The sequence below is a fragment of the Physella acuta genome, unplaced genomic scaffold, assembly GCF_028476545.2.
Source record: "Physella acuta isolate Inbredline_101_S28 unplaced genomic scaffold, ASM2847654v3 ptg000178l, whole genome shotgun sequence".
NCBI lineage: Eukaryota > Metazoa > Mollusca > Gastropoda > Physidae > Physella > Physella acuta.
The window spans coordinates 1,328,025-1,350,311 of NW_026731697.1; the positions used below are offsets into that span (position 1 = coordinate 1,328,025).

A 22,287-nucleotide genomic window follows, 5' to 3' on the forward strand; every position below is an offset into this window, starting at 1 on the left:
CTACTCCCTCTGTCAGTCTACTCCCTCTGTCAGTCTACTTCCTCTGTCAGTCTACTTCCTCTGTCAGTCTACTCCCTCTGTCAGTCTACTCCCTCTGTCAGTCTACTTCCTCTGTCAGTCTACTTCCTCTGTCAGTCTACTTCCTCTGTCAGTCTACTTCCTCTGTCAGTCTACTCCCTCTGTCAGTCTACTCCCTCTGTCAGTCTACTTCCTCTGTCAGTCTACTCCCTCTGTCAGTCTACTTCCTCTGTCAGTCTACTTCCTCTGTCAGTCTACTTCCTCTGTCAGTCTACTTCCTCTGTCAGTCTACACCCTGTCAGTCTCCCTCCCCCCTTCCATTGTCAGTCTATTTCCACTGTTGTCAGTCTACTTGCTCTTTTTAACACGTTTTTAACACGTTTTTATTAACTCAGCTTCGCGTGTGTTTGTTGTTAAAATTGACATCGAAAATTAGCCCACTTCTGATTGTTCTATAGTTCTGAAATTTGGCATGCAGGCTACTTTCGCCTAACAATTTCAGATGCAATCATAAAAACTAGCAATTAGAGACCGTAATTAGCTTAATTTAATTACGCCCTAAGGACCATAAAGTTGAGGACATGATTTCTAAAGATACCGACAAGACTGTAGGCTTATTGACACAGTTACTTCGGCCCCAATCGATGTGAGCGCGCTGGCCGTGATCGTATAGTGGTTAGTACTTCGCGTTGTGGCCGCGACAACCCAGGTTCGAATCCTGGTCGCTCAAGATTTTTTAGTCCGTGTATTTATAAACACTTAGTCAATTCATACTTAATCAAGTCATTAGATAAAGTAGAAAATAAACTATATAAAAAACTTTTTTAAAAACCACGTTTTTATGTGTAGCAACGGACTAAAAAGGAGAAAATAAAATACTTAAAAAAAAACTTTTTAAAAAACCACGTTTTTCTTGTGGACTAAAAAGTAGAAAATAACTATTTACATACATTTGATGACAAAAAACGTGGGTCGGGCAGATGGGTCGGGAAATTTGATGTTGAACGTACCCACGTTTTTTGTCATCAAATGTATGTAAATAGTTATTTTCTACTTTTTAGTCCACAAGAAAAACGTGGTTTTTTAAAAAGTTTTTTTTTAAGTATTTTATTAACACGTTTTTATTAACTCAGCTTCGTGTGGATGTGTTTGTTGTTAAAATTGACATCGAAAATTAGCCCACTTCTGATTGTTCTATAGTTCTGAAATTTGGCATGCAGGCTACTTTCGCCTAACAATTTCAGATGCAATCATAAAAACTAGCAATTAGAGACCGTAATTAGCTTAATTTAATTACGCCCAAAGGACCATAAAATTGAGGACATGATTTCTAAAGATACCGACAAGACTGAAGGCTTATTGACACAGTTACTTCGGCCCCAATCGATGCGAGCGCGCTGGCCGTGATCGTATAGTGGTTAGTACTTCGCGTTGTGGCCGCGACAACCCAGGTTCGAATCCTGGTCGCTCAAGATTTTTTTAGTCCGTGTATTTATAAACACTTAGTCAATTCATACTTAATCAAGTCATTAGATAAAGTAGAAAATAAACTATAGGGTAAAGGAGGGCGTTAAGAGCCACACTTTTTAGCACCTGTACATTATTAAAGATTTCTACTAATCTAAGAATTTTTTAGTATTGAAAATATGGCAAAATTATTCTAACATATCTTACACAATATAAAAATAATAACAAAGTCTATTAAATATACTTTAAATGGGTTTAATTGAACATTTATTGTCATACCCCCAAAATCAGCATTTGGGGTGAAAGGAGCCGGGCAATGGGGCAATAAGAATTATCTCCTAGTTTAGACTAACTCCGCAATAAAAGTAATTAATTTCTAGCCCCAAAATAGTTAATGCTGTGTACACACATTTTAACTGATACTACCTATCACTAGGCCCCAATGGGCCCAGTCTACAATTGATACAATTGCAGGTGTACATAGGTCCTACAGTCTAGTAGTTTACAGTAGGCACATTGGTATGCCTAGTGTGTAGCTAGTATACTAGTGTGTAGCTGTCCAGAGTTAACATTCTTGTATGTAAAAAGGGGTGGTACTAACTAATCTGCCTTAATGCTTTCCCCTGTTAAGCCATGTGTGCTATACATTACATAACATAACATGGAGGTGAGATGTTGAGGGGAGAGCAGTGGTACTGGTTTCCCCTTTGTTCTCCTTGCTGGACCCTGAGGGCCATATATTACATAAGGAGATGCTATCTCTAGTTGGCTGAGATCTAAGAACTAAGTCCATGCTACCTACAAAGAGTTAAGTTTTATGGTGGGTTAGATACAGGTGGGGGCTGGGTATCATGGGGGTGAGAAATTGTGAGGGGAGAGCAGTGGTACTGGTTTCCCCTTTTTTCTCCTTGCTGGACCCTGAGGGCCATACATTACATAAGGATATGCTATCTCTGGTTGGCGGAGATCTAAGAACTTAGTCCATGTTACCTACAAAGAGATGAAGTTTTATGGTGGGTTAGATACAGGTGGGGTCTGGCTATCATGGAGGTGAGAAATTGTGAGGGGAGAGCAGTGGTACTGGTTTCCCCTTTGGTCTTCACCCTGCTAGACCATGAAGGTCATATATTACATAACATGCCACCCCAGATTGTCTGAGATCTGTAACTGTAATCCATGTTACCTAAAAAGAGATGAAGTTTTATGGTGGGCCAGAAACTGGTGGGGGCTGGGTATCATGGGGGTAAGAAATTGTAAGGGGGGGGGAGGGAGCAGTGGTATTAATGTGTCTGTTTACTTCCCTGCTGGACCATGAGGGTCATAAATTACATAACATACCACCCCAGATTGGCTGAGACCTAAGAACATTTATTCCTGTTACCTACAAAGAGATTAGAAGTTTTATGGTTGGTTAGAAACAGGTGGGGGCTGAGCCGTCTGTATTGCCCCTTAGGGGTAATAAGTACGTGTACCATTTTAAAAATTACCTTGCTAACATCAGATGGCTGAATTTTTACTTTTTAGCAGGTTAGAATTGTATTTCTATCATTTAGACACAAGTCTGTTTAACAATTAATACATTTTGTGTTAACTATTCCTATACCAGTGTCATATTCAGTGGTCTAATAAATGAGAAACTTGCACATAGGGTTTCAAGAGCCACATAACAGTATCTGTTATAACTTTTCTAAACAGGCAAGCTAGTGAACAAAATTAATGTATTCATGTAGATTTAGTTATTATCTAACAAATAAAACCATTATGGTAATGATCAGTCAAGTTTTACTCTAATAATGATAAAAACTTTATAGCATGGTAAAATGGGATAAACGTCGGCCATTTTGTTTTGGCACCAATAATCACTGTGCAAAACAAATTCACCAAAATAAAACTATTCTAGCCATAGCTATAAAAATAGTGTTAAAATGTACAACAACCAATGCTCTAATACAGGAACAAAGAATGGGCTTGAAAAACTCATTTGGTTTATTATAAAGTGAAGTTTCCCAAGTTATGTCTATTTGGAAAAAAAGTTCACAAAATGGTTTTATGGAGATGAGAAATTTTAGGGAAAGAGCAGTGAGATTAAATCCTGTCTCATCCTCTCCCTATTGGACCAAGTGGGTCATAAATTACATAAAATGAATCCTCTGCTTCTCTGTTATCAAAGAACAGCAATGGTTGTTACCTCAGAAGTAGATTAGCAGTGTTATTGGGGGTTTTGTGGGGGTGGGGTGTTGATTGGGGCTTAATACCACACGGCTCTTAACGCCCTCCTTTACCCTATAAAAAACTTTTTTAAAAACCACGTTTTTCATGTGTAGCAACGGACTAAAAAGGAGAAAATAAAATACTTAAAAAAAACTTTTTAAAAAACCACGTTTTTCTTGTGGACTAAAAAGTAGAAAATAACTATTTACATACATTTGATGACAAAAAACGTGGGTCGGGCAGATGGGTCGGGAAATTTGATGGTGAACGTACCCACGTTTTTTGTCATCAAATGTATGTAAATAGTTATTTTCTACTTTTTAGTCCACAAGAAAAACGTGGTTTTTACAAGCTTTTATTTAACTCACTTCCTCTGTCTGTCGTAAGTCGTCAGTCGTCAGTCTAGACGGAAACGCAGGAGTGAAAATTCGGACAGTTCTACTTGACCGATACGATTCACAGTTGGCACGTGGGTCAAGACATGAAGACAATGCAATCTGAATCTAAATTTGACTTAATTGGATGCCTAATTAATTTTTTATGAATTAATTAAAATTTGGACCGAATTAGTAGGCATGTCTAGCCAACCACACCACACGCGTCATCACCTTCAATAGCTGCGCCATCACGTAATGGCTGCGTTCAAAAACCATTGCGCGCCTACTGAACGTGATGTTCAGTAGGCGCGCAATGGTTTTTAGTCATGTAACTCTATTGTAAATAAAACATGTAAAATACTGAAAAAAAAATTCATAAAAAACGTTTTAATAACAAGCTTTTATGTAATGATGCACTAAAAAGTAGAAAATAAATTATAGACTACTATTTAAATAACTATAAAGAAAAGCGTGGGTGTCTTCCTTAACATTAGTAAAGGTATCCAATAGATACTAAAGTGACCCACGCTTTTCTTTATAGTTATTTAAATAGTAGTCTATAATTTATTTAAAAAGTTTTTTTTAAGTATTTTATTATTAACTCAGCTTCGCGTGTGTTTGTTGTTAAAATTGACATCGAAAATTAGCCCACTTCTGATTGCTCTATAGATCTGAAATTTGGCATGCAGGCTACTTTCGCCTAACAATTTCAGATGCAATCATAAAAACTAGCAATTAGAGACCTAATTAGCTTAATTTAATTACGCCCTAAGGACCATAAAATTGAGGACATGATTTCTAAAGATACCGACAAGACTGGAGGCCTATTGACACAGTTACTTCGGCCCCAATCGATGTGAGCGCGCTGGCCGTGATCGTATAGCGGTTAGTACTTCGCGTTGTGGCCGCGACAACCCAGGTTCGAATCCTGGTCGCTCAAGATTTTTAGTCCGTGTATTTATAAACACTTAGTCAAGTCATACTTAATCAAGTCATTAGATAAAGTAGAAAATAAACTATATAAAAAACTTTTTTAAAAACCACGTTTTTCATGTGTAGCAACGGACTAAAAAGGAGAAAATAAAATACTTAAAAAAAAAACTTTTTAAAAAACCACGTTTTTCTTGTGGACTAAAAAGCAGAAAATAACTATTTACATACATTTGATGACAAAAAACGTGGGTCGGGCAGATGGGTCGGGAAATTTGATGGTGAACGTACCCACGTTTTTTGTCATCAAATGTATGAAAGTTTTTTTTAAGTATTTTATATCACACTTCTCATTCCTAGATTCGTCAAGATATATGTTAATGTCAACCCCAACCAACCATGTCCAACCAGGTCCACACGGCAACCCATGTTACAACCCGATCTCAAATGCGCTTGCAGGAACGAGGCTGTAGAAAATTGAATTGTACGAGGCTGATAAACAAGGGAAGCTTTCCTGGCAATGTTTTAGAACCCAACCAATCAACATTTAAAATTATGGTCACGTGAAAGCTAAAAATAGAATTTTTATGAACGGACAGATAGAATATCCTGTTTCTGATAACATTGAAGAACAATAAATGTAAAATAATAAATTTGATATCAAATATACCTAAATCTATGACTCAAGGCTCAGTTATCCCAACTTTATCCCAACTTATGGGATAAAGTCTAGGTTTTGTTTGAAATGGTAGGTTGATTTTGTAGGAATCATTCTACTGTTTGTAGGTTAGGACGAAGTTTCTCAATGTGTTTTAACTTATAAATGTTTATGTGGGTGCTAAATTATGGATGATTTTTGTATTTATGTGTATTTGTATGTATTTTTATTTGTATGTATGTATGTATGCTACATGTCTCAATTTACCTGTGTCTAGTCTCACCTTTACCTGTGTCTAGTCTCACATTTTCCTCGGTGTCTAGTCTCACCTTTATATGTGTCTAGTCTCACCTTTACATATCTGTAGGCTCACCTTGTACCTGTGTCTAGTCTCACCTTGTACCTGTGTCTAGTCTCACCTTGTACCTGTGTCTAGTCCCAACTTCCCTTCAACCTGTGTCTAGTCTCACCTTGTACCTGTGTCTAGTCTCACATTTACCTGTGTCTAGTCTCACCTTGTACCTGTGTCTAGTCTCACCTTGTACATGTGTGTGGTCTCACCTTTACCTGTGTCTAGTCTCACCTGTGTCTAGTCTCACCTTGTACCTGTGTCTAGTCTCACCTTTACCTGTGTCTAGTCTCACCTTGTACATGTGTGTGGCCTCACCTTTACCTGTGTCTAGTCTCACCTGTGTCTAGTCTCACCTTGTACCTGTGTCTAGTCTCACCTTTACCTGTGTCTAGTCTCACCTGTGTCTAGTCTCACCTTGTACATGTGTGTGGTCTCACCTTTACCTGTGTCTAGTCTCACCTGTGTCTAGTCTCACCTTGTACATGTGTGTGGTCTCACCTTTACCTGTGTCTAGTCTCACCTGTGTCTAGTCTCACCTTGTACATGTGTGTGGTCTCACCTTTACCTGTGTCTAGTCTCACCTGTGTCTAGTCTCACCTTGTACCTGTGTCTAGTCTCACCTTTACCTGTGTCTAGTCTCACCTGTGTCTAGTCTCACCTTGTACATGTGTGTGGTCTCACCTTTACCTGTGTCTAGTCTCACCTGTGTCTAGTCTCACCTTGTACATGTGTGTGGTCTCACCTTTACCTGTGTCTAGTCTCACCTGTGTCTAGTCTCACCTTGTACATGTGTGTGGTCTCACCTTTACCTGTGTCTAGTCTCACCTGTGTCTAGTCTCACCTTGTACATGTGTGTGGTCTCACCTTTACCTGTGTCTAGTCTCACCTGTGTCTAGTCTCACCTTGTACATGTGTGTGGCCTCACCTTTACCTGTGTCTAGTCTCACCTTTACCTATGTCTAGTCTCACCTGGTACCTGTGTGTAGTCTCACCTTTACCTGTGTCTAGTCTCACCTTGTACCTGTGTCTAGTCTCACCTTGTACATGTGTGTGGTCTCACCTTTACCTGTGTCTAGTCTCACCTGGTACCTGTGTCTAGTCTCACCTTTACCTATGTCTAGTCTCACCTTTACCTGTGTCTAGTCTCACCTTGTACCTGTGTGTAGTCTTACCTTTACCTATGTCTAGTCTCACCTTTACTTGTGTCTAGTCTCACCTTTACCTGTGTCTAGTCTCACTTTTACCTGTGTCTAGTCTCACCTTTACCTGTGTCTAGTCTCACCTGTGTCTAGTCTCACCTTGTACCTGTGTCTAGTCTCACCTTTACCTGTGTCTAGTCTCACCTTGTACCTGTGTGTAGTCTTACCTTTACCTATGTCTAGTCTCACCTTTACCTGTGTCTAGTCTCACCTTGTACCCGTGTGTAGTCTTACCTTTACCTATGTCTAGTCTCACCTTTACCTGTGTCTAGTCTCACCTTGTACCTGTGTGTAGTCTTACCTTTACCTATGTCTAGTCTCACCTTTACTTGTGTCTAGTCTCACCTTTACCTGTGTCTAGTCTCACCTTTACCTATGTCTAGTCTCACCTTTACCTGTGTCTAGTCTCACATTTTCCTCGGTGTCTAGTCTCACCCTTACCTGTGTCTAGTCTCACCTTTACCTATGTCTAGTCTCACCTTGTACCTGTGTCTAGTCTCATCTTTACCTGTGTCTAGTCTCATCTTTACCTGTGTCTAGTCTCACCTTTACCTGTGTCTAGTCTCACCTTTACCTGTGTCTCACCTTGTACCTGTGTCTAGTCTCACCTTTACCTATGTCTAGTCTCACCTTGTACCTATGTCTAGTCTCACCTTTACCTATGTCTAGTCTCACCTTGTACCTATGTCTAGTCTCACCTTGTACCTATGTCTAGTGTCAGCTTTTTATGTGTCTAGTCTCACCTTTACCTATGTCTAGTCTCACCTTTACCTATGTCTAAACTCATCTTTACCTGTGTCTAGTCTCACCTTGTACCTGTGTCTAGTCTCACCTTCACCAGTGTCTAGTCTCACCTTTACCTGTGTCTAGTCTCACCTTGTACCTGTATCTAGTCTCACCTTTATCTATTTCTAGTCTCACCTTTACCTGTGTCTAGTCTCACCTTGTACCTATCTCTAGTCTCAGCTTTTTATGTGTCTAGTCTCACCTTTACCTATGTCTAGTCTCACCTTTACCTGTGTCTAGTCTCACCTTTACCTGTGTAGTCTCACCTTGTACCTGTGTCTAGTCTCACCTGTGTGTAGTCTAACCTTTACCTATGTCTAGTCTCACCTATGTCTAGCCTCACCTTTACCTGTGTCTAGTCTCACCTTGTACCTGTGTCTAGTCTCACCTGTGTCTAGTCTCACCTTTACCTGTGTGAAGTCTCACCTTCCCTCTGCCAACAGGTGCTCTTCGCCTTGAACCAAACCCTGTCTCAACACGAAAGCCTGCGTGACCGGGCCGGCCACCCCCCTTACAGCAGTAACGCCCTAGTCCAACACTACAACTGCGGCGACCTCAACTCGCTCATGTTCAACAGGTGAGTCCACCCGGCCCTGTAAGTGCTCACGCGCGCACACACGCACGAGAACCGCACGTGCGTCAGGGTCCCATTAAGATAAGTGTGTCGGGGTAGAGCCGGGGCACGTGGCGTGAGACTCGCGCCCTAATGTTGAGCAGACGCCGCTCAGATCTGGCACCACAGGTCGAGGCCTGGTCCGTGTTTAAGATCACAGAGTCCCAGGACACCCCCCATGTGACGCCAGCCTTGTGGCGATATTTAGACCTTTGCCGCAGACCCCGGGGGGGGGGGGGGGAAGTTGCATAGACCAACAGACCAACAACACGCCAGCAACTGATAGGCCACATGAATCCTGTAAACATCATCATATGAGGGGAGGTAAACACAGACACACTGTGGTTGTCATTTCGTTCTGGGGAAATAACTCTGCCAGTTTTTTAGGTTTGCTATGTTGACTACAACATAGATTCTTTTCTCTTCATCTTGTATATTGTCTTACTTATTGCAATATTTAATTAACATTATAAAGCCTCATTAACATAATTTAATCTTTATTAAATAAATATATTTTTATTCTAATTAAAATGCTCTTTCAATAACAATATTTTTTCTACATGTAGATTTTGATATTCATTTACTAAATCTCTTGATCATTACTCTATTATAAAAGTTGAATATCTGGACACATGCATTAAAATGTTTACCACAATATGTTTCTATAAAAAGAAAAAAAAATTAAAAAAACAGACTTCTAAAAAATTAGAAAATTTTGGCTACCTTTGAATAGATTATACTTTTAGGTGTTATTTCAAAAATTGGTCCAGTTTCTCGAAGGCTACTATTTTATTGTGTTCGCAATGCACTGAGTGCTCAACTCTATATACTAGAAATGGACTATGCAACTATTACTATTACCAAACTCAACAATGGGGTAGCGCCCATTCCTGGTCCCTCAACTATGGCAGAGTGGCACCTGGTACTTCTCCTCACAAGCCTTTGACGTCACCACAATGCACAACACAAGCAAAACACACGGTTCATATACACTGCATTTCTCACTTCATGAAAACAACAAAATCAACGGTACCTTTCAATGGGTACCCCCTACACTCAACAACGCTACGCTCATGCCAGCTCTACCCCTATTCAGCAACAAGAAGCCATCTATAAACACAATCCCACACACTAATGATCGCAGCTTTTCTGTCTACACCGATAACCCAACAAATATCCCACACTACATCAAAATAATCTACCAAAACAAATCACTTACTATCCTAATCTCTATCGCCGGGAGAAGACAAGCGTGTCAAATCTGTTCCTCCGCCCTACACTGGACGAACCATTGCCAACAAACGCCTTCAGACATATCACTGCAGGAAGACCCAACAGCAAAATCAACAACACAGTCAAAACAGCACTTATTAATTAACGACAGCAAGACTCGACACAAAAGAACATCAACACTCGACTACAAGATGCAACACCAAAAACGCTGAAACCGATTGTCAGCAATTCGACACAACTAAAGAACTCTAGCTACACGATAAACAGTACTGCAAATAGCAATAAACCACTGTCAGAAACAGCAATGGACACCATCACATCAACAAAAAGGAAAAACGAACACAACCCTACATCAGAACAGTGGAAAATAACAAAGGCGCCAAAAATATCTAATTCCGTGCCCGAGACAAACCCCGAAACAGAGGCACCACAAAAAAGGAAAGAAGATGACCCAAGCATAACCCACAACCAAGAGACAAAGACAAAAACAGATGAAATCTCCATTCCAGAATCTCTACAACAATCAAGTAGTTACAAAAGTCCGGTGGACACAATACCTCTAGCAAGGACTGACACAACTAAATCACAGAAGGAAAAAATCGACAAAACCATACAAACCCTAAGCAATGATTAACGAAAAGGTAGTCACACCACCAGGGAGATACAACAAGCAAATTTCTCTGCCGAAACAAAACAAAAAAGTTAGTCCTAAATCCCACTTAAAAGAACCAGTTCATAACACAAAGTGCATATACTACGCTAAACAGTACCACTGTAACCGCGGAAACTGAATTCTATGAAGACACAGTTCACAAAAACCTTAAACAGTGCATTGACAAGGTAATTCACTCGAAATTAGAAAGGTACCATGCACAAAAGCATTCAAACGTAATTGCCATCCAATGTGCTTTCTGCGATTGAACACACCCCCAAGAAAAAGGAATCAAGCTGCACCTAAAGCACTATCATCGTCAGAACCCTACAAGTTACAATGAAATATACTACAGAATCGTTGTAGCACCCTACAAAGACCGCATAATATATACCACGCAGACGCTCTAAAAGATGACAGCTAAGGCTTCACCATCACCAAGACAAATCTCTTTCTTTTTAGACGTTGTGTATTAGCCTTCCACCAGAAAATTATGTCAACCATTGTTACCCCTAGGTATTCATAAACTCCCAACCCAATTTTAACAGATTGTTAAATGTTAATATTTTAGTAAGTTATATAAGATATAGGAATATGATGTAAATAAAAAATTTAGTATTAAAAAAAAGTTGAGCTAATGGAACAGACTTAACGATAAAAAAAAAAGTCTAAAGTGAGTCCTCATCTCATTAAAAAAATGTTAATAAAATAAAATAAAATAGCACAAAAGAAAATTGTCTCTAATTGTTACATTGAAAGTCTTACACCCACGTCTCTCTCATTCTAAACGTCACATCCTGGTCTCTCCCCCAAGGGACACAACCCAGGTCCCTGCTCTAGTCAACTCGTCACTCCCGCCCTCCGAGCTGGAAAAGGCCCGCCTGATCGAGCAATACTTCCAGCACGAGCTCATCGACAAGAGAAACGCCAGGATGGCCGAGAGAGTTGCCTACCTCCTCCACCAACACCCTCACACAAGCTTCTTCTTCGCTTTTGGCGCAGGTTTGTAGGCTACTCGAAACTTCGCTTTTGGCGCAGGTTTGTATGCTTCTCGAAACTTCGCTTTTGGCGCAGGTTTGTATGCTTCTCGAAACTTCGAGTTTGGCGCAGGTTTGTAGGCTTCTAGAAACTTCGCGTTTGTATAATCGAAAGTTGGTGAAGACATATTTCAGAAATAATCTTTTTTTTTAAATTCGCGAAAACATTTTGTCGAAAGTTTCTTTTTTGTTCAGTTTAAGTGACGAATGGTGTGTTTGGTCGGGTGATTATGCACGTGAACACAACCGGTAAGACTTTAGTTCGAATCCCAATGTCATGCCGGCGATTGACTTGTCCTTAAATTACCATTGATACCACTCAGCTTTATTGAATAGCAGTTTCTAATAGTGAATAAGCTGTAGTCATTACACGAACTAATGGTATCTTATGGTCAGTATTCAATGGCGGGTTGGTTCAGGTATCTAATGCAGGTACCTGTGTTTCATGTATCTGCTGCAGATACCTGTAGTGCACTATCTAATACAGGTACCTGTAACTTGGATATCTAGTGGTAGGTATCTATTGCAGATACATGTAGTGCACGTATCTAATGCAGGTACCTGTAACTCGGATATCTAGTGGTAGGTATCTATAGCAGATACCTGTAGTGTACGTATCTAATACAGGTACCTGTAACTTGGATATCTAGTGGTAGGTATCTATTGCAGATACCTGTAGTGCACGTATCTAATGCAGGTACCTGTAACTCGGATATCTAGTGGTAGATATCTATTGCAGATACCTGTAGCGCAGGTATCGAATAACAGATACCTGTAACTTGGATATCTAGTGATAGGTATCTATTGCAGATACCTGTAGTGTACGTATCTAATGCAGGTACCTGTAACTCGGATATCTAGTGGTAGGTATCTATTGCAGATACCTGTAGTGCACGTATCTAACACAGGTACATGTAACTTGTATATCTAGTGGTAGGTATCTATTGCAGATACCTGTAGAGCACACATCTAATGCAGGTACCTGTATCTGGGATATCTGGTGGTAGGTATCTATTGCAGATACCTGTAGTGCAGGTATCGAATAGCAGATACCTGTAGCGCAGGTATCGAATAGCAGATACCTGTATCTGGGATATCTAGTGGTAGGTATCTGCTGCAGATACCTGTAGCGCAGGTATCGAATAGCAGATACCTGTATGCGTTTAATGATCTTTGTTTATCTCATGATTTCACCTGTATCGTATCGCTCACGCTGGAGCTATTTTTAGCCGCGCCACGCACACAGCCGATGAATATTTTATTGAGCTCCCTAAGCTCGTAAACCTATCAACAAGGTGGTAAAGATTTCATCGGCTTCTGCCCCCCCCCCCCCCAACGGACCCCTTCCGTTCCTAGTCCCAGCCAATCCCCCACCCACCTCTACAGATTCCTGGCCTCTCCCTCCCCCACCCACCCCACAGGTTCCTGGCCTCTCCCTCCCCCACCCCATCCTCTAAAAAAAAGAACCTCTTAGAGAACTCCTCTCTCTCGGGCGTTTATGATCCCTTTCGGCCAAACGCCATGAACTTTAGGTCAAAGGTCACCAGGCTTGTAGACGATACAAGAATTCGAAATCTGATTGGCTACGTAGATTGCATATCTCCCTCACCAGCCGAAATGACTAACTGGGAACGTGCTGTGACGTCAGACGTTTGGATTTTGTTTTGCCGAAAACTAAATGTTTGAATTGTCTCGTGGCTGAACTAGATCGTTAGATTAATGTCAGGTTGTGTTTTTTAACAACCTGCAGAAATGGCCGCTGTCGGCTGCTGTTTTAACAAATCGAGTTGTGTGGAGTTGGCTGAGGGCAGTTAAAGCGGTGCCTGAAAGGTTTTGAACTCCAGCCAAACAGTATGTCGGTTAGAACGACATTGAGTAACTTTAACATAAAGTCCTTAACAAAACATTTGTTGGTACAAGATGAACAATCAATTCAGACTCATGAAACGCCTAGGCAGGTGAAGCAGAGTTTATATAACTGGTGGTTTGAGCTTATCTAAAATTATCTGAGATTATCCTTCGACTAAACCTCCGGGTTTCAACGGGTCGCCCTACCCGTCGACCACACCGTACCCTCTTATGAAAAGAATGAGTCACAAGTCGTATACATACCAAAACTATGGCTTGGTACTTCATGAGCCACAACCCAATCAAAATGGCATATCTAATAGGATGAACCTTGTTACGCCGCCGTGACAGGAAGTACAGATGACATCACGATAATCTTTAGGCCATAGTTAGTGACATGACATGACACAGGGGGGGGGGGGGTGACAAACTGACGTCAATGATTGCTCGAAAGAGCGCCAAAACTGTACATGAATTCTGTCAAACCACCAATGGTAAAGTTAGTGTGTACCATATGTGTCAAACCACCAATGGTACAGTTAGATCAGTGCCAGATGTGTCAAAGCAGTTAGGTCTACATGAAACTGGTGCATTGTTTAGTAAGAATGTTATTAACTGACCTTTTAAAAAAAGTGTTTTAAATGACCTTTTGTAAAAATGTGTTTAAAAAAGACCTTTGTAAAAATGTTCTCCAAATGACCTTGTAAAAAATGTTCTCTAAATGACTTTTTGTACAAATGTGTTTGAAGAGACCTTTTGTAAAAAAATTTCTCCAAATGACCTTTATAAAAATGTTCTCCAAATGACCTTTGTAAAAATGTTCTCCAAATGACCTTTTGTAAAAATGTTCTCCAAATGACCTGTTGTAAAAATATGCCAGAAGAGACCTTCTAAGTTCATCCCGCGCCTTGGGTGTGCTACCCACTTGGTAGAGACATATTTTTTAACGAGTGCGCATGCGTCATTTATTAGTCACGTGTCTGGAGTTGTGTCCACTTAAGTAAAGAGGGTAAAATTGGGGGGGGGGGGGGGGTAAATCGTTGAGGTGGTAGGTGCGGCAGTGTGTGAGTGGGTGTGTGTGTGTCAGGTGGCATGTGTGTGTGTGAGTTTTTGTTTCTTTGTATGTGCCAGTACGTGCGTGTGTTTAACTCTAGCGAGTATGTGCGTGTACGCATGTGTATGTGTAAGGGGCATTTAGACGAGGGCATTTAGACGAGGGCATTTAGACGAGTGCATTTAGACGAGGGCATTTAGACGAGGGCATTCAAGCGACGGCATTTAGACAAAGGTATTTATACCTGGGCATTTAGATGAGGGCATTTAGACGAGGGCATTCAAGCGAGGGCATTTAGACAAAGGTATTTATACCTGGGCATTTAGATGAGGGCATTTAGACGAGGGCATTCAAGCGAGGGCATTTAGACAAAGGTATTTATACCTGGGCATTTAGATGAGGGCATTTAGACGAGGGCATTCAAACGAGGGCATTTAGACAAAGGTATTTTGTACCTGGACATTTATACCTGGGCATTTAGACGAGGGCATTGAGATCAGGACTTAAAGACTAGTTCGTTAAACCAGTGCATTAAAACAAGGGCCATGAACCTAGAGTAACAAGACCAACGTTTTAAACATAAGCCATGAAAACAGGGGCATTAAGTCTGTAAACACCTGCGAGTAATCTCCCTCAAACATCCCTGTGTTATGCCTACATGTTGTAAACTTCATTATTTCCGGCTCGTATTTTCCATCTCAAGCCTAGTTCCGGGACCAAGATTTTTATCATTAAAAAATGCGCTAGATTAGCTCCCCTTTTAAAGTGCATAACGGTTGTTTATGCCCCTTGGAAGGGTGGTTGGCACCTGCGTGGGGAAAAACAAGTCATAGCTCTGTTAGAGTTGTTGGCCCTGTTTTTACATGCGCGTTACGTCATAGCTCGCTTTATAGTGTCACTGTGACTTAAACGTGACGTCACGTCTGTACTGTGTCATTGTGACTTGTCATTGTGTTACGTCATGGATGGCTTGAAAGTGTCACGTGATTTTTGTTTACAGGTCATTTTCTGGGGAACGAGACCGTGATTGACAGATTACGTCACGCCGGGTTAAAGGTCGAGCACACGAAACCTGAGGATAACTTGACCAGGTGAGTAGTGGCCGGGTCATGAGTGGCCAGGTCATGAGGTCAAGGGTGGCCGGGTCATGAGGTCATGAGTGGGCGGGTCATGAGGTCATGGGGGGCGGGGTCATAAGGTCATGGGTGGTCGAGTCATGAGGTCAAGGATGGCCGGGTCATGAGGTCAAGGGTGGCCGGGTCATGAGGTCATGATGTCAAGGGTGGCCGGGTCAGGAGGTCAAGGATGGCCGGGTCATGAGGTCAAGGGTGGCCGGGTCATGAGGTCATGATGTCAAGGGTGGCCGGGTCAGGAGGTCAAGGGTGGCCGGGTCAGGAGGTCAAGGGTGGCTGGGTCATGAGGTCAGGGACTTGAAGTCGTGATCGTTAAGCCACTGGTGACAGCATGGTTAGCTTTATTATGGCAAGGAACTGACCACACCTTTCTAAATGAACTCACCCCCCCCCCCCCCCCCCCACCCAACACAGGTCTGACGGCTCCAGGACCAGAGCGCCCAGAAAATCCCGGAAGTTTGTTCTGTCAGACGACTTCCCCCAGCCCTCTGACGTCATTTATGGCGATATCCAGTACCTGTTTGCTAAAAGGTGAGACACGATGCATTGTTAATAAAAGGTGAGACGTGTTGCACTGTTGCTAAAAGGTGAGACTATTGCACTGTTGCTAAAAGGTGAGACTCAGGTATGTAGCTAAAGGGTAAGCGGTGACAAACGTTGGTAGATTCAAATAGCGATAAAAAGGTGAGATGTATATCAGGGTCGCCAGGTGTTGGGTGTGTACACGTGTACTGACTTTATCAACCCATAGGTGGACTGACCACATCAATGTTTCGATACTTGACAACATCAATGTTTTGATACTTGACAACATCAACGTTTTGATACTTGACAACATCAACGTTTTGATACTTGACAACATCAACGTTTTGATACTTGACAACATCATACATCAACGGTCCTATCTCTGACAGTCTGTAAATGTTGACCATTTCAAACTTGAGTCTAGCCAATCTCATTTCATCAGACTGACAAAAATCTATACCTAATCTCACTAGATGTTTTCCCCACCGGTCGGGATATAATCTCCAGTCCTACGGTCAACTCCCCCCATCCCACACACCATCCCACACACCATCCATTCAAAATCTGACAAGGACGGAATTGCTCGTATGCTCGCCTAAGATGGCTGAACTGACCAGCGGTCAGTAGTCAACGAATGCATCAAAAGATCTATAATTGCTATTGACCACTGGCTTACTCACCAGCTGCCCACTTAGGAAATAGGATGGAACATGGGGTGGGGGGATTCAGGCGCTCTACAGGGGTTCTCCTACTGTGGAGACATGGACCATCCATCTTGCGACTACTCTTTAAAATTAAACGAAATGACAATGTAATCATCTGATTGGTTGATATAAATAGGTTGTGATTGATAAGAGACCACTTTGAAGTCTATGTCTTTAATCACAATTTCCCGATTACTTATGGGAGGTGTGGGCATGGGTTGGATAAAGAGGGTTGGGGAGGGTATGTACGTTAGTGATAAGTGTATGATTACTCAAAACTTAAGTGAAAGATACAGTTAATATTTCAAAGATAATTAATAATAAACCGATACGCTGAACGCATCTTTGTACTTTATCAAGAAAAACAAGGTCGGGGGTCTGGTTGTTATGAAAGCATTATAAGATGTTGTCTGGTTGCTATGGGAACGCTATGATTTTGTTTTTAGTCTATCTAATTTTAGCTTTACTGTTCCCCCCAGGATGAGACACAGTAAAAGATTTAAGAAAGAGAAACAGAAGATGTTGAGGGCGAAGAAAAGACAGGAGCAGTTGGATTCATTGTGGGAGAGCCTTGATCCAAGCAGGTTGGTTGGCTGACCCCAGGAGGAGTGTATGGCTGACCCCAGGAGGGGTGTATGTCTGACCCCAGTAGGGGTGTATGGCCGGATACAAGAGGGGTGTATATTTGACCACAAGGGGTGTATGGCTGACCCCAGGAGGGGTGTATGGCTGACCACAGGAGGGGTGTATGGCTCTGAGCACAAGAGTCGTGTATGTCTGAACCATGGTTAATATGTTGATATATGTCTGTATTGCTACTGTATCTGTATTGCTACTGTATATGTGTGTATTGCTACTGTATCTATATTGCTAATGTATCTATAATGTTACTGTATCTGTATTGCTACTGTATCTGTCTGTATTGCTAATGTATCTGTCTGTATTGCTAATGTATCTCTATTGCTACTGTATCTGTATTGCTACTGTATCTGTATTGCTAATGTATCTCTATTGCTACTGTATCTGTATTGCTACTGTATCTGTATTGCTACTGTATCTCTATTGCTACTGTATCTGTGTTGCTACTGTATCTGTATCGCTACTGTATCTCTATGCGCCATATAACGCTCTTGCCTTGTATTCCAGCTTCAACCAAGACAAAAGTGATAAAAATGGGAAGAAGAAAAAAAATGCCAAAGAAAACACGTTCAACGACCTGTGGGTGAGAATGGACCAGATCAGGTAAGTGGATACAAGTGGATACAGGCTGTGGATGGCCTTCTGGATTGTGGTCCCACATGTGGTCTGTGGTTTGTAAGACTTGTTTAGCTACATATGCGACTTGCTGTTAGGAGCTAGCTTTGATGTAGGCCTACTACAAACATGTCCTAAAAATAATAGTAATACAACTATCCTGCTTAAACAAATTATAGTATTTGGTCGTAATATTTCAAAATTCTATTCATTGTTTTTGCTAAGCGAACAAAGAATTCGGTGGGTTTAATATCCAACTACTTTTTAAACACGGGCCCAATGTGGAGTGAACTAGGTTCGTCTAGCAACCGCAGGCTTCATAACCTGACCAGAACTCACCAGGACACCACACTGTGTGGTTTTAACGAGCTCTCACAACGATAAGAATCAGATGTCTATCGAGATTCGCCCCGCTCCTAACAAAACTTCATTACAAAGGTGGCGCGACGGCCTGTAAATCACTACGCGACAAAAAAAAAGTTCCGATGTTTCTAGAATATAGAGGTTTCTGTATCACGTGGCCGACACTGTAGGGGTTACATTACGTAGGGACTTGATAAAAAGAAAATTAGCTGTCCAATCATCACACTAGGGATGGCCAGATAAAACTTCAAAGGTAGATGCCATTTTCAGACTGTCTGGAGATACGCCAGTAATAACACCACTGGCTTCAGAAGAAATTCAGCTGTTTTATATAAAACAGTGAATCAGATATTTTTATAATATAACATATATATATATATATATATATATATATATATATATATATATATATGTATATATATATATATATATATATATATATATATATATATATATATATATATATATATACATATATATATATATATATATATATATATATATATATACATATATATATATATATATATATATATATATATATATATATATATATACATATATATATATATATATATATATATATATATATATATATATATATATATATATAGCTAAATGTTTTTAAATATTTAGAGATTCAAAATCTGGTGATCGAATACTACAGTAAAGTTGAACCATTGATTTTAGCGTTGACGTTTCTAACTTTTAAGTGTGGAAAGTGTTGGAAGGCACTTTATCGTGTAGCCGGCATTTTACGGTTTCATAATGTAGCCGGCATTTTACGGTTTCATCTTGTTACCTGATCGTATACTGCTGGTTTTTTTTCTCTGGTTTTCCCAGAAGACATTCTATATACACATTCTACTGTGATGTTGTTTTCATATAAAGTATTCGATCAGTACATTGAACTAAGAAAGTCTGCTCTTTATTTTCAAGTAAATGTGGACTTGTTTTATGCTTAAACATTCCCTTAAGGGCAAAAGATCTTTCTAAGTTCACACTACTCCGTGCAAAGACACGAATAGTATTTCTCATTTTCTGTCACCCGTTTCTAAACTCCCGATTAAAGATCCACTTTAGTCCTTGCAGCAGGAACCACAACTCCGCATGAACGTACGATCGCACTTGCCCTCGGCTGATTCTCTGCCCCTTGTCGACAACCTTATGTTCCACTTTTCAAGATGACATTTTACTGCACTTGACCTTGACCTCACTGCTCACTCAACAAAAGGCAAGCCCCGATCGTCGGGACTCTGAACTGGGGGTGCACTAGACCTCCACGTCCCCCTAGCGCCAAGACTGTTGTGTTGTTCCATCAATGCTGGTGGAGTTACGGGAGTGCTCTTGTCGCGGGAAGAATGTATTATTTCACAGTTTAGATCTGACGACCTCTTCTCAATTATTCACCGCGAAAGGGTAGACCTTCCATTCAGGCGCCGCGTGAATGGGTGGGAGCGGAAAATAAATCTAAATAAAGCGTTTTGCTTTATAGCGCTGGTCTCGTCTGCTCCATCCAACACTTAAGTGTGCCAGATTTTTTAAACACGCCAAGTCTTTTATCCTATCGTTTTGGCTTAAATTAATTGATTAGCCGCACTTTTTGTGGGTTTTTCTCCAGCTCTGAAACTAATAAATAATTAGATCGTGTGTATATGGGTGTGCCTGTGTGTCTGCTATTCCTGCTTTTTGTTTACATATATATTTTGATAAAACAGCTAGATCACACGCGCCAAATTTGGCTGATTTTTTTTCACTTTTAAGCACTTATATTTTAAGATCCTATTTCCATTTACATAGTTCAAAAGAAAGATTCATCGTAAGATATTTTTCTTACTAGAGACAAAATTATTATTTATATTTTTTTTTTTGGTAGAGGAAGGGGTGGGGATGGGGGTTGTTTAGGAAATGTTCATCGTAACATCTGAACCCTAACTTGGTTAATCAGTTTCATTTATCAACAACTCGTTGAATGGGATAAATTCCCCCGAGTTATGCTACCTAGTCGCAAATATCGGCTGGAGTTAGCGTTCTTCTCCGCGTTACTTCCCTTGGGGCGTATGCTCAGCTTCTAAACATACCAGCAGCAGGCCTACGAACGTGGTTAGTTTAAAAACATAGATTGTACGCGACTACGAATGAAATTCTTGATGCGTGTGGTACTGCCATTTCTTGGCTGATGTGCTACGTATCTCCGGAAGGAGGAGGTTTAGGTGCACCGTGTGTTAGTCACATTGATGGGAAAGTTCTAGAACATTCTGGCGATAAATTCTTTTGGAGTGATACTGTTGCTCCCGGCCAAACTTGAAAAGACATAAAATACATTTAAAGTTCAGCCGCTTTTAACTCGTATATCTCTATTATATAATTAGAAACAAATTAATTTATATTGAAAAACGATATTTAATTATTTAAAGATCGTAATTAAAATTTTAAAAATTGTATTTTAAAAATAAAATGTATGTATTTTTAAATATTTTCAGACCTCATTATTTAGAACAAATGGGAGAATCGTCTTTCATTGAAGGGGAGTCAACCGAAGAAACTATTCAAGGATCAATATCAGCAGTATCAAGCTTACGTCCCTTGAATACAAAGACAATCGTTCTACTGTGTTGTGCAATACTGGCATCTATTAAGTCTTCATCTATATAACTAGTTTGACCAAAAAAAGGTTTTTTCTTACATAAAATTGATTTCTTGAAAGATTTTGTTTGATTGGAGCATTTTTTTTTAAAATCAAAACATTTTTTATTAATTTCAAACTATTGAAAAAATTACAATGTAAATTTGATACTTTATTAAAATTCCATTTTGTATTCAATTTGATTTTTAAAATTATATTGGTTTGTTGAATCTGATGTACATTTCTTTAAATGTTTGTAAAAATGTGTTAAAACCTAACTGGCCTTCAAAGTACTGAAGACTTGAGCCAGGTTTTTTTGTCAAATGTTTTCAAATTTTTAAAAAATCAGGTTTTCTCTAGGTGATTGAGGCCATTCCCTTCTTCATTGTACAACTTGACCAAATACAAACCTACATTCTTCAGTCAGTATTGGTGATTCTTAGTGTGTCTTGTTTGTAATTCATTCAGAGCTTAGTCTCACAGCTTACCATCTTCCACATTTTCTGCTTCATCAAACAGAAAAATATTTTCATCTTTTTTTTTTTAAGTTTTTATTATTTTAGACAAACTGCATTTAGAACTGAAATATATTTTCAAGCTATTAGTATTACAAGGCTTTTTTCAGTTATTATTATTAATCTATTATCAACCTTTAAAGTCAATACGCTTGTTGATGTATTGTAATTAAATTATGTATAGGCTATATAATTAAAAGATATTTAAGTCTATTGTTTCTTATAAAAAAAAGAATAGATCTTCCTAATAGTGCCAATTGAAGAATTGTTTTCTAAAACATGTCAAAAGTATTTTTAGGTGCAAGATATTGGACTGTTTATGAATAATCTATAACTTCTAGGTAATTTTAAATTTTCTAAATTCACCTTGCACTTGATATATTTCTAAATTCAACTTTCTTACAATTCAGTTTTTGGAGACTTTAAATAAATGTGACAATTTTTTCTAAAATTCTTCGGGCCAAGTCATTTACAAAGTTTAGGTTAAAATAAATTTTATTTTACATAAAACCAAAAAATATTCTCATTAAAATTATACCTGATGTCAAGGATCACTAATTTTTTGTCACTTAATTAACAAAGTTTGGAAAATAACTTCAATTTATATGTTTGAAGTAAAAAAATGTGAGTTGAGTTCTGTAATTCATGTAAAATCTGGTTTCCTACAGTGTATTTTTTTGTGACGCCAAATTTACCTTGGTCAAATGTTTTATATTTCTTGTTGTAACAATT

General features: G+C 39.7%; 1 protein-coding gene across 1 annotated transcript in view; it reads left to right on the forward strand.

The window, feature by feature from the left end:
* LOC131936413 (metalloprotease TIKI1) overlaps positions 1-21,132 on the forward strand; it is a 67,548-nt gene extending 46,416 nt beyond the window's left edge. Inside the window, exons 6-12 of the mRNA XM_059293387.1 lie at positions 8,442-8,575; positions 11,311-11,498; positions 15,436-15,526; positions 15,983-16,099; positions 17,277-17,381; positions 17,944-18,039; positions 20,898-21,132. Coding sequence (XP_059149370.1) covers positions 8,442-8,575; positions 11,311-11,498; positions 15,436-15,526; positions 15,983-16,099; positions 17,277-17,381; positions 17,944-18,039; positions 20,898-21,069 — 903 coding nt within the window. The 3' untranslated portion in view covers positions 21,070-21,132. The remainder of the gene's footprint in view (positions 1-8,441; positions 8,576-11,310; positions 11,499-15,435; positions 15,527-15,982; positions 16,100-17,276; positions 17,382-17,943; positions 18,040-20,897) is intronic.
* The last annotated feature ends 1,155 nt before the right edge of the window (positions 21,133-22,287 follow it).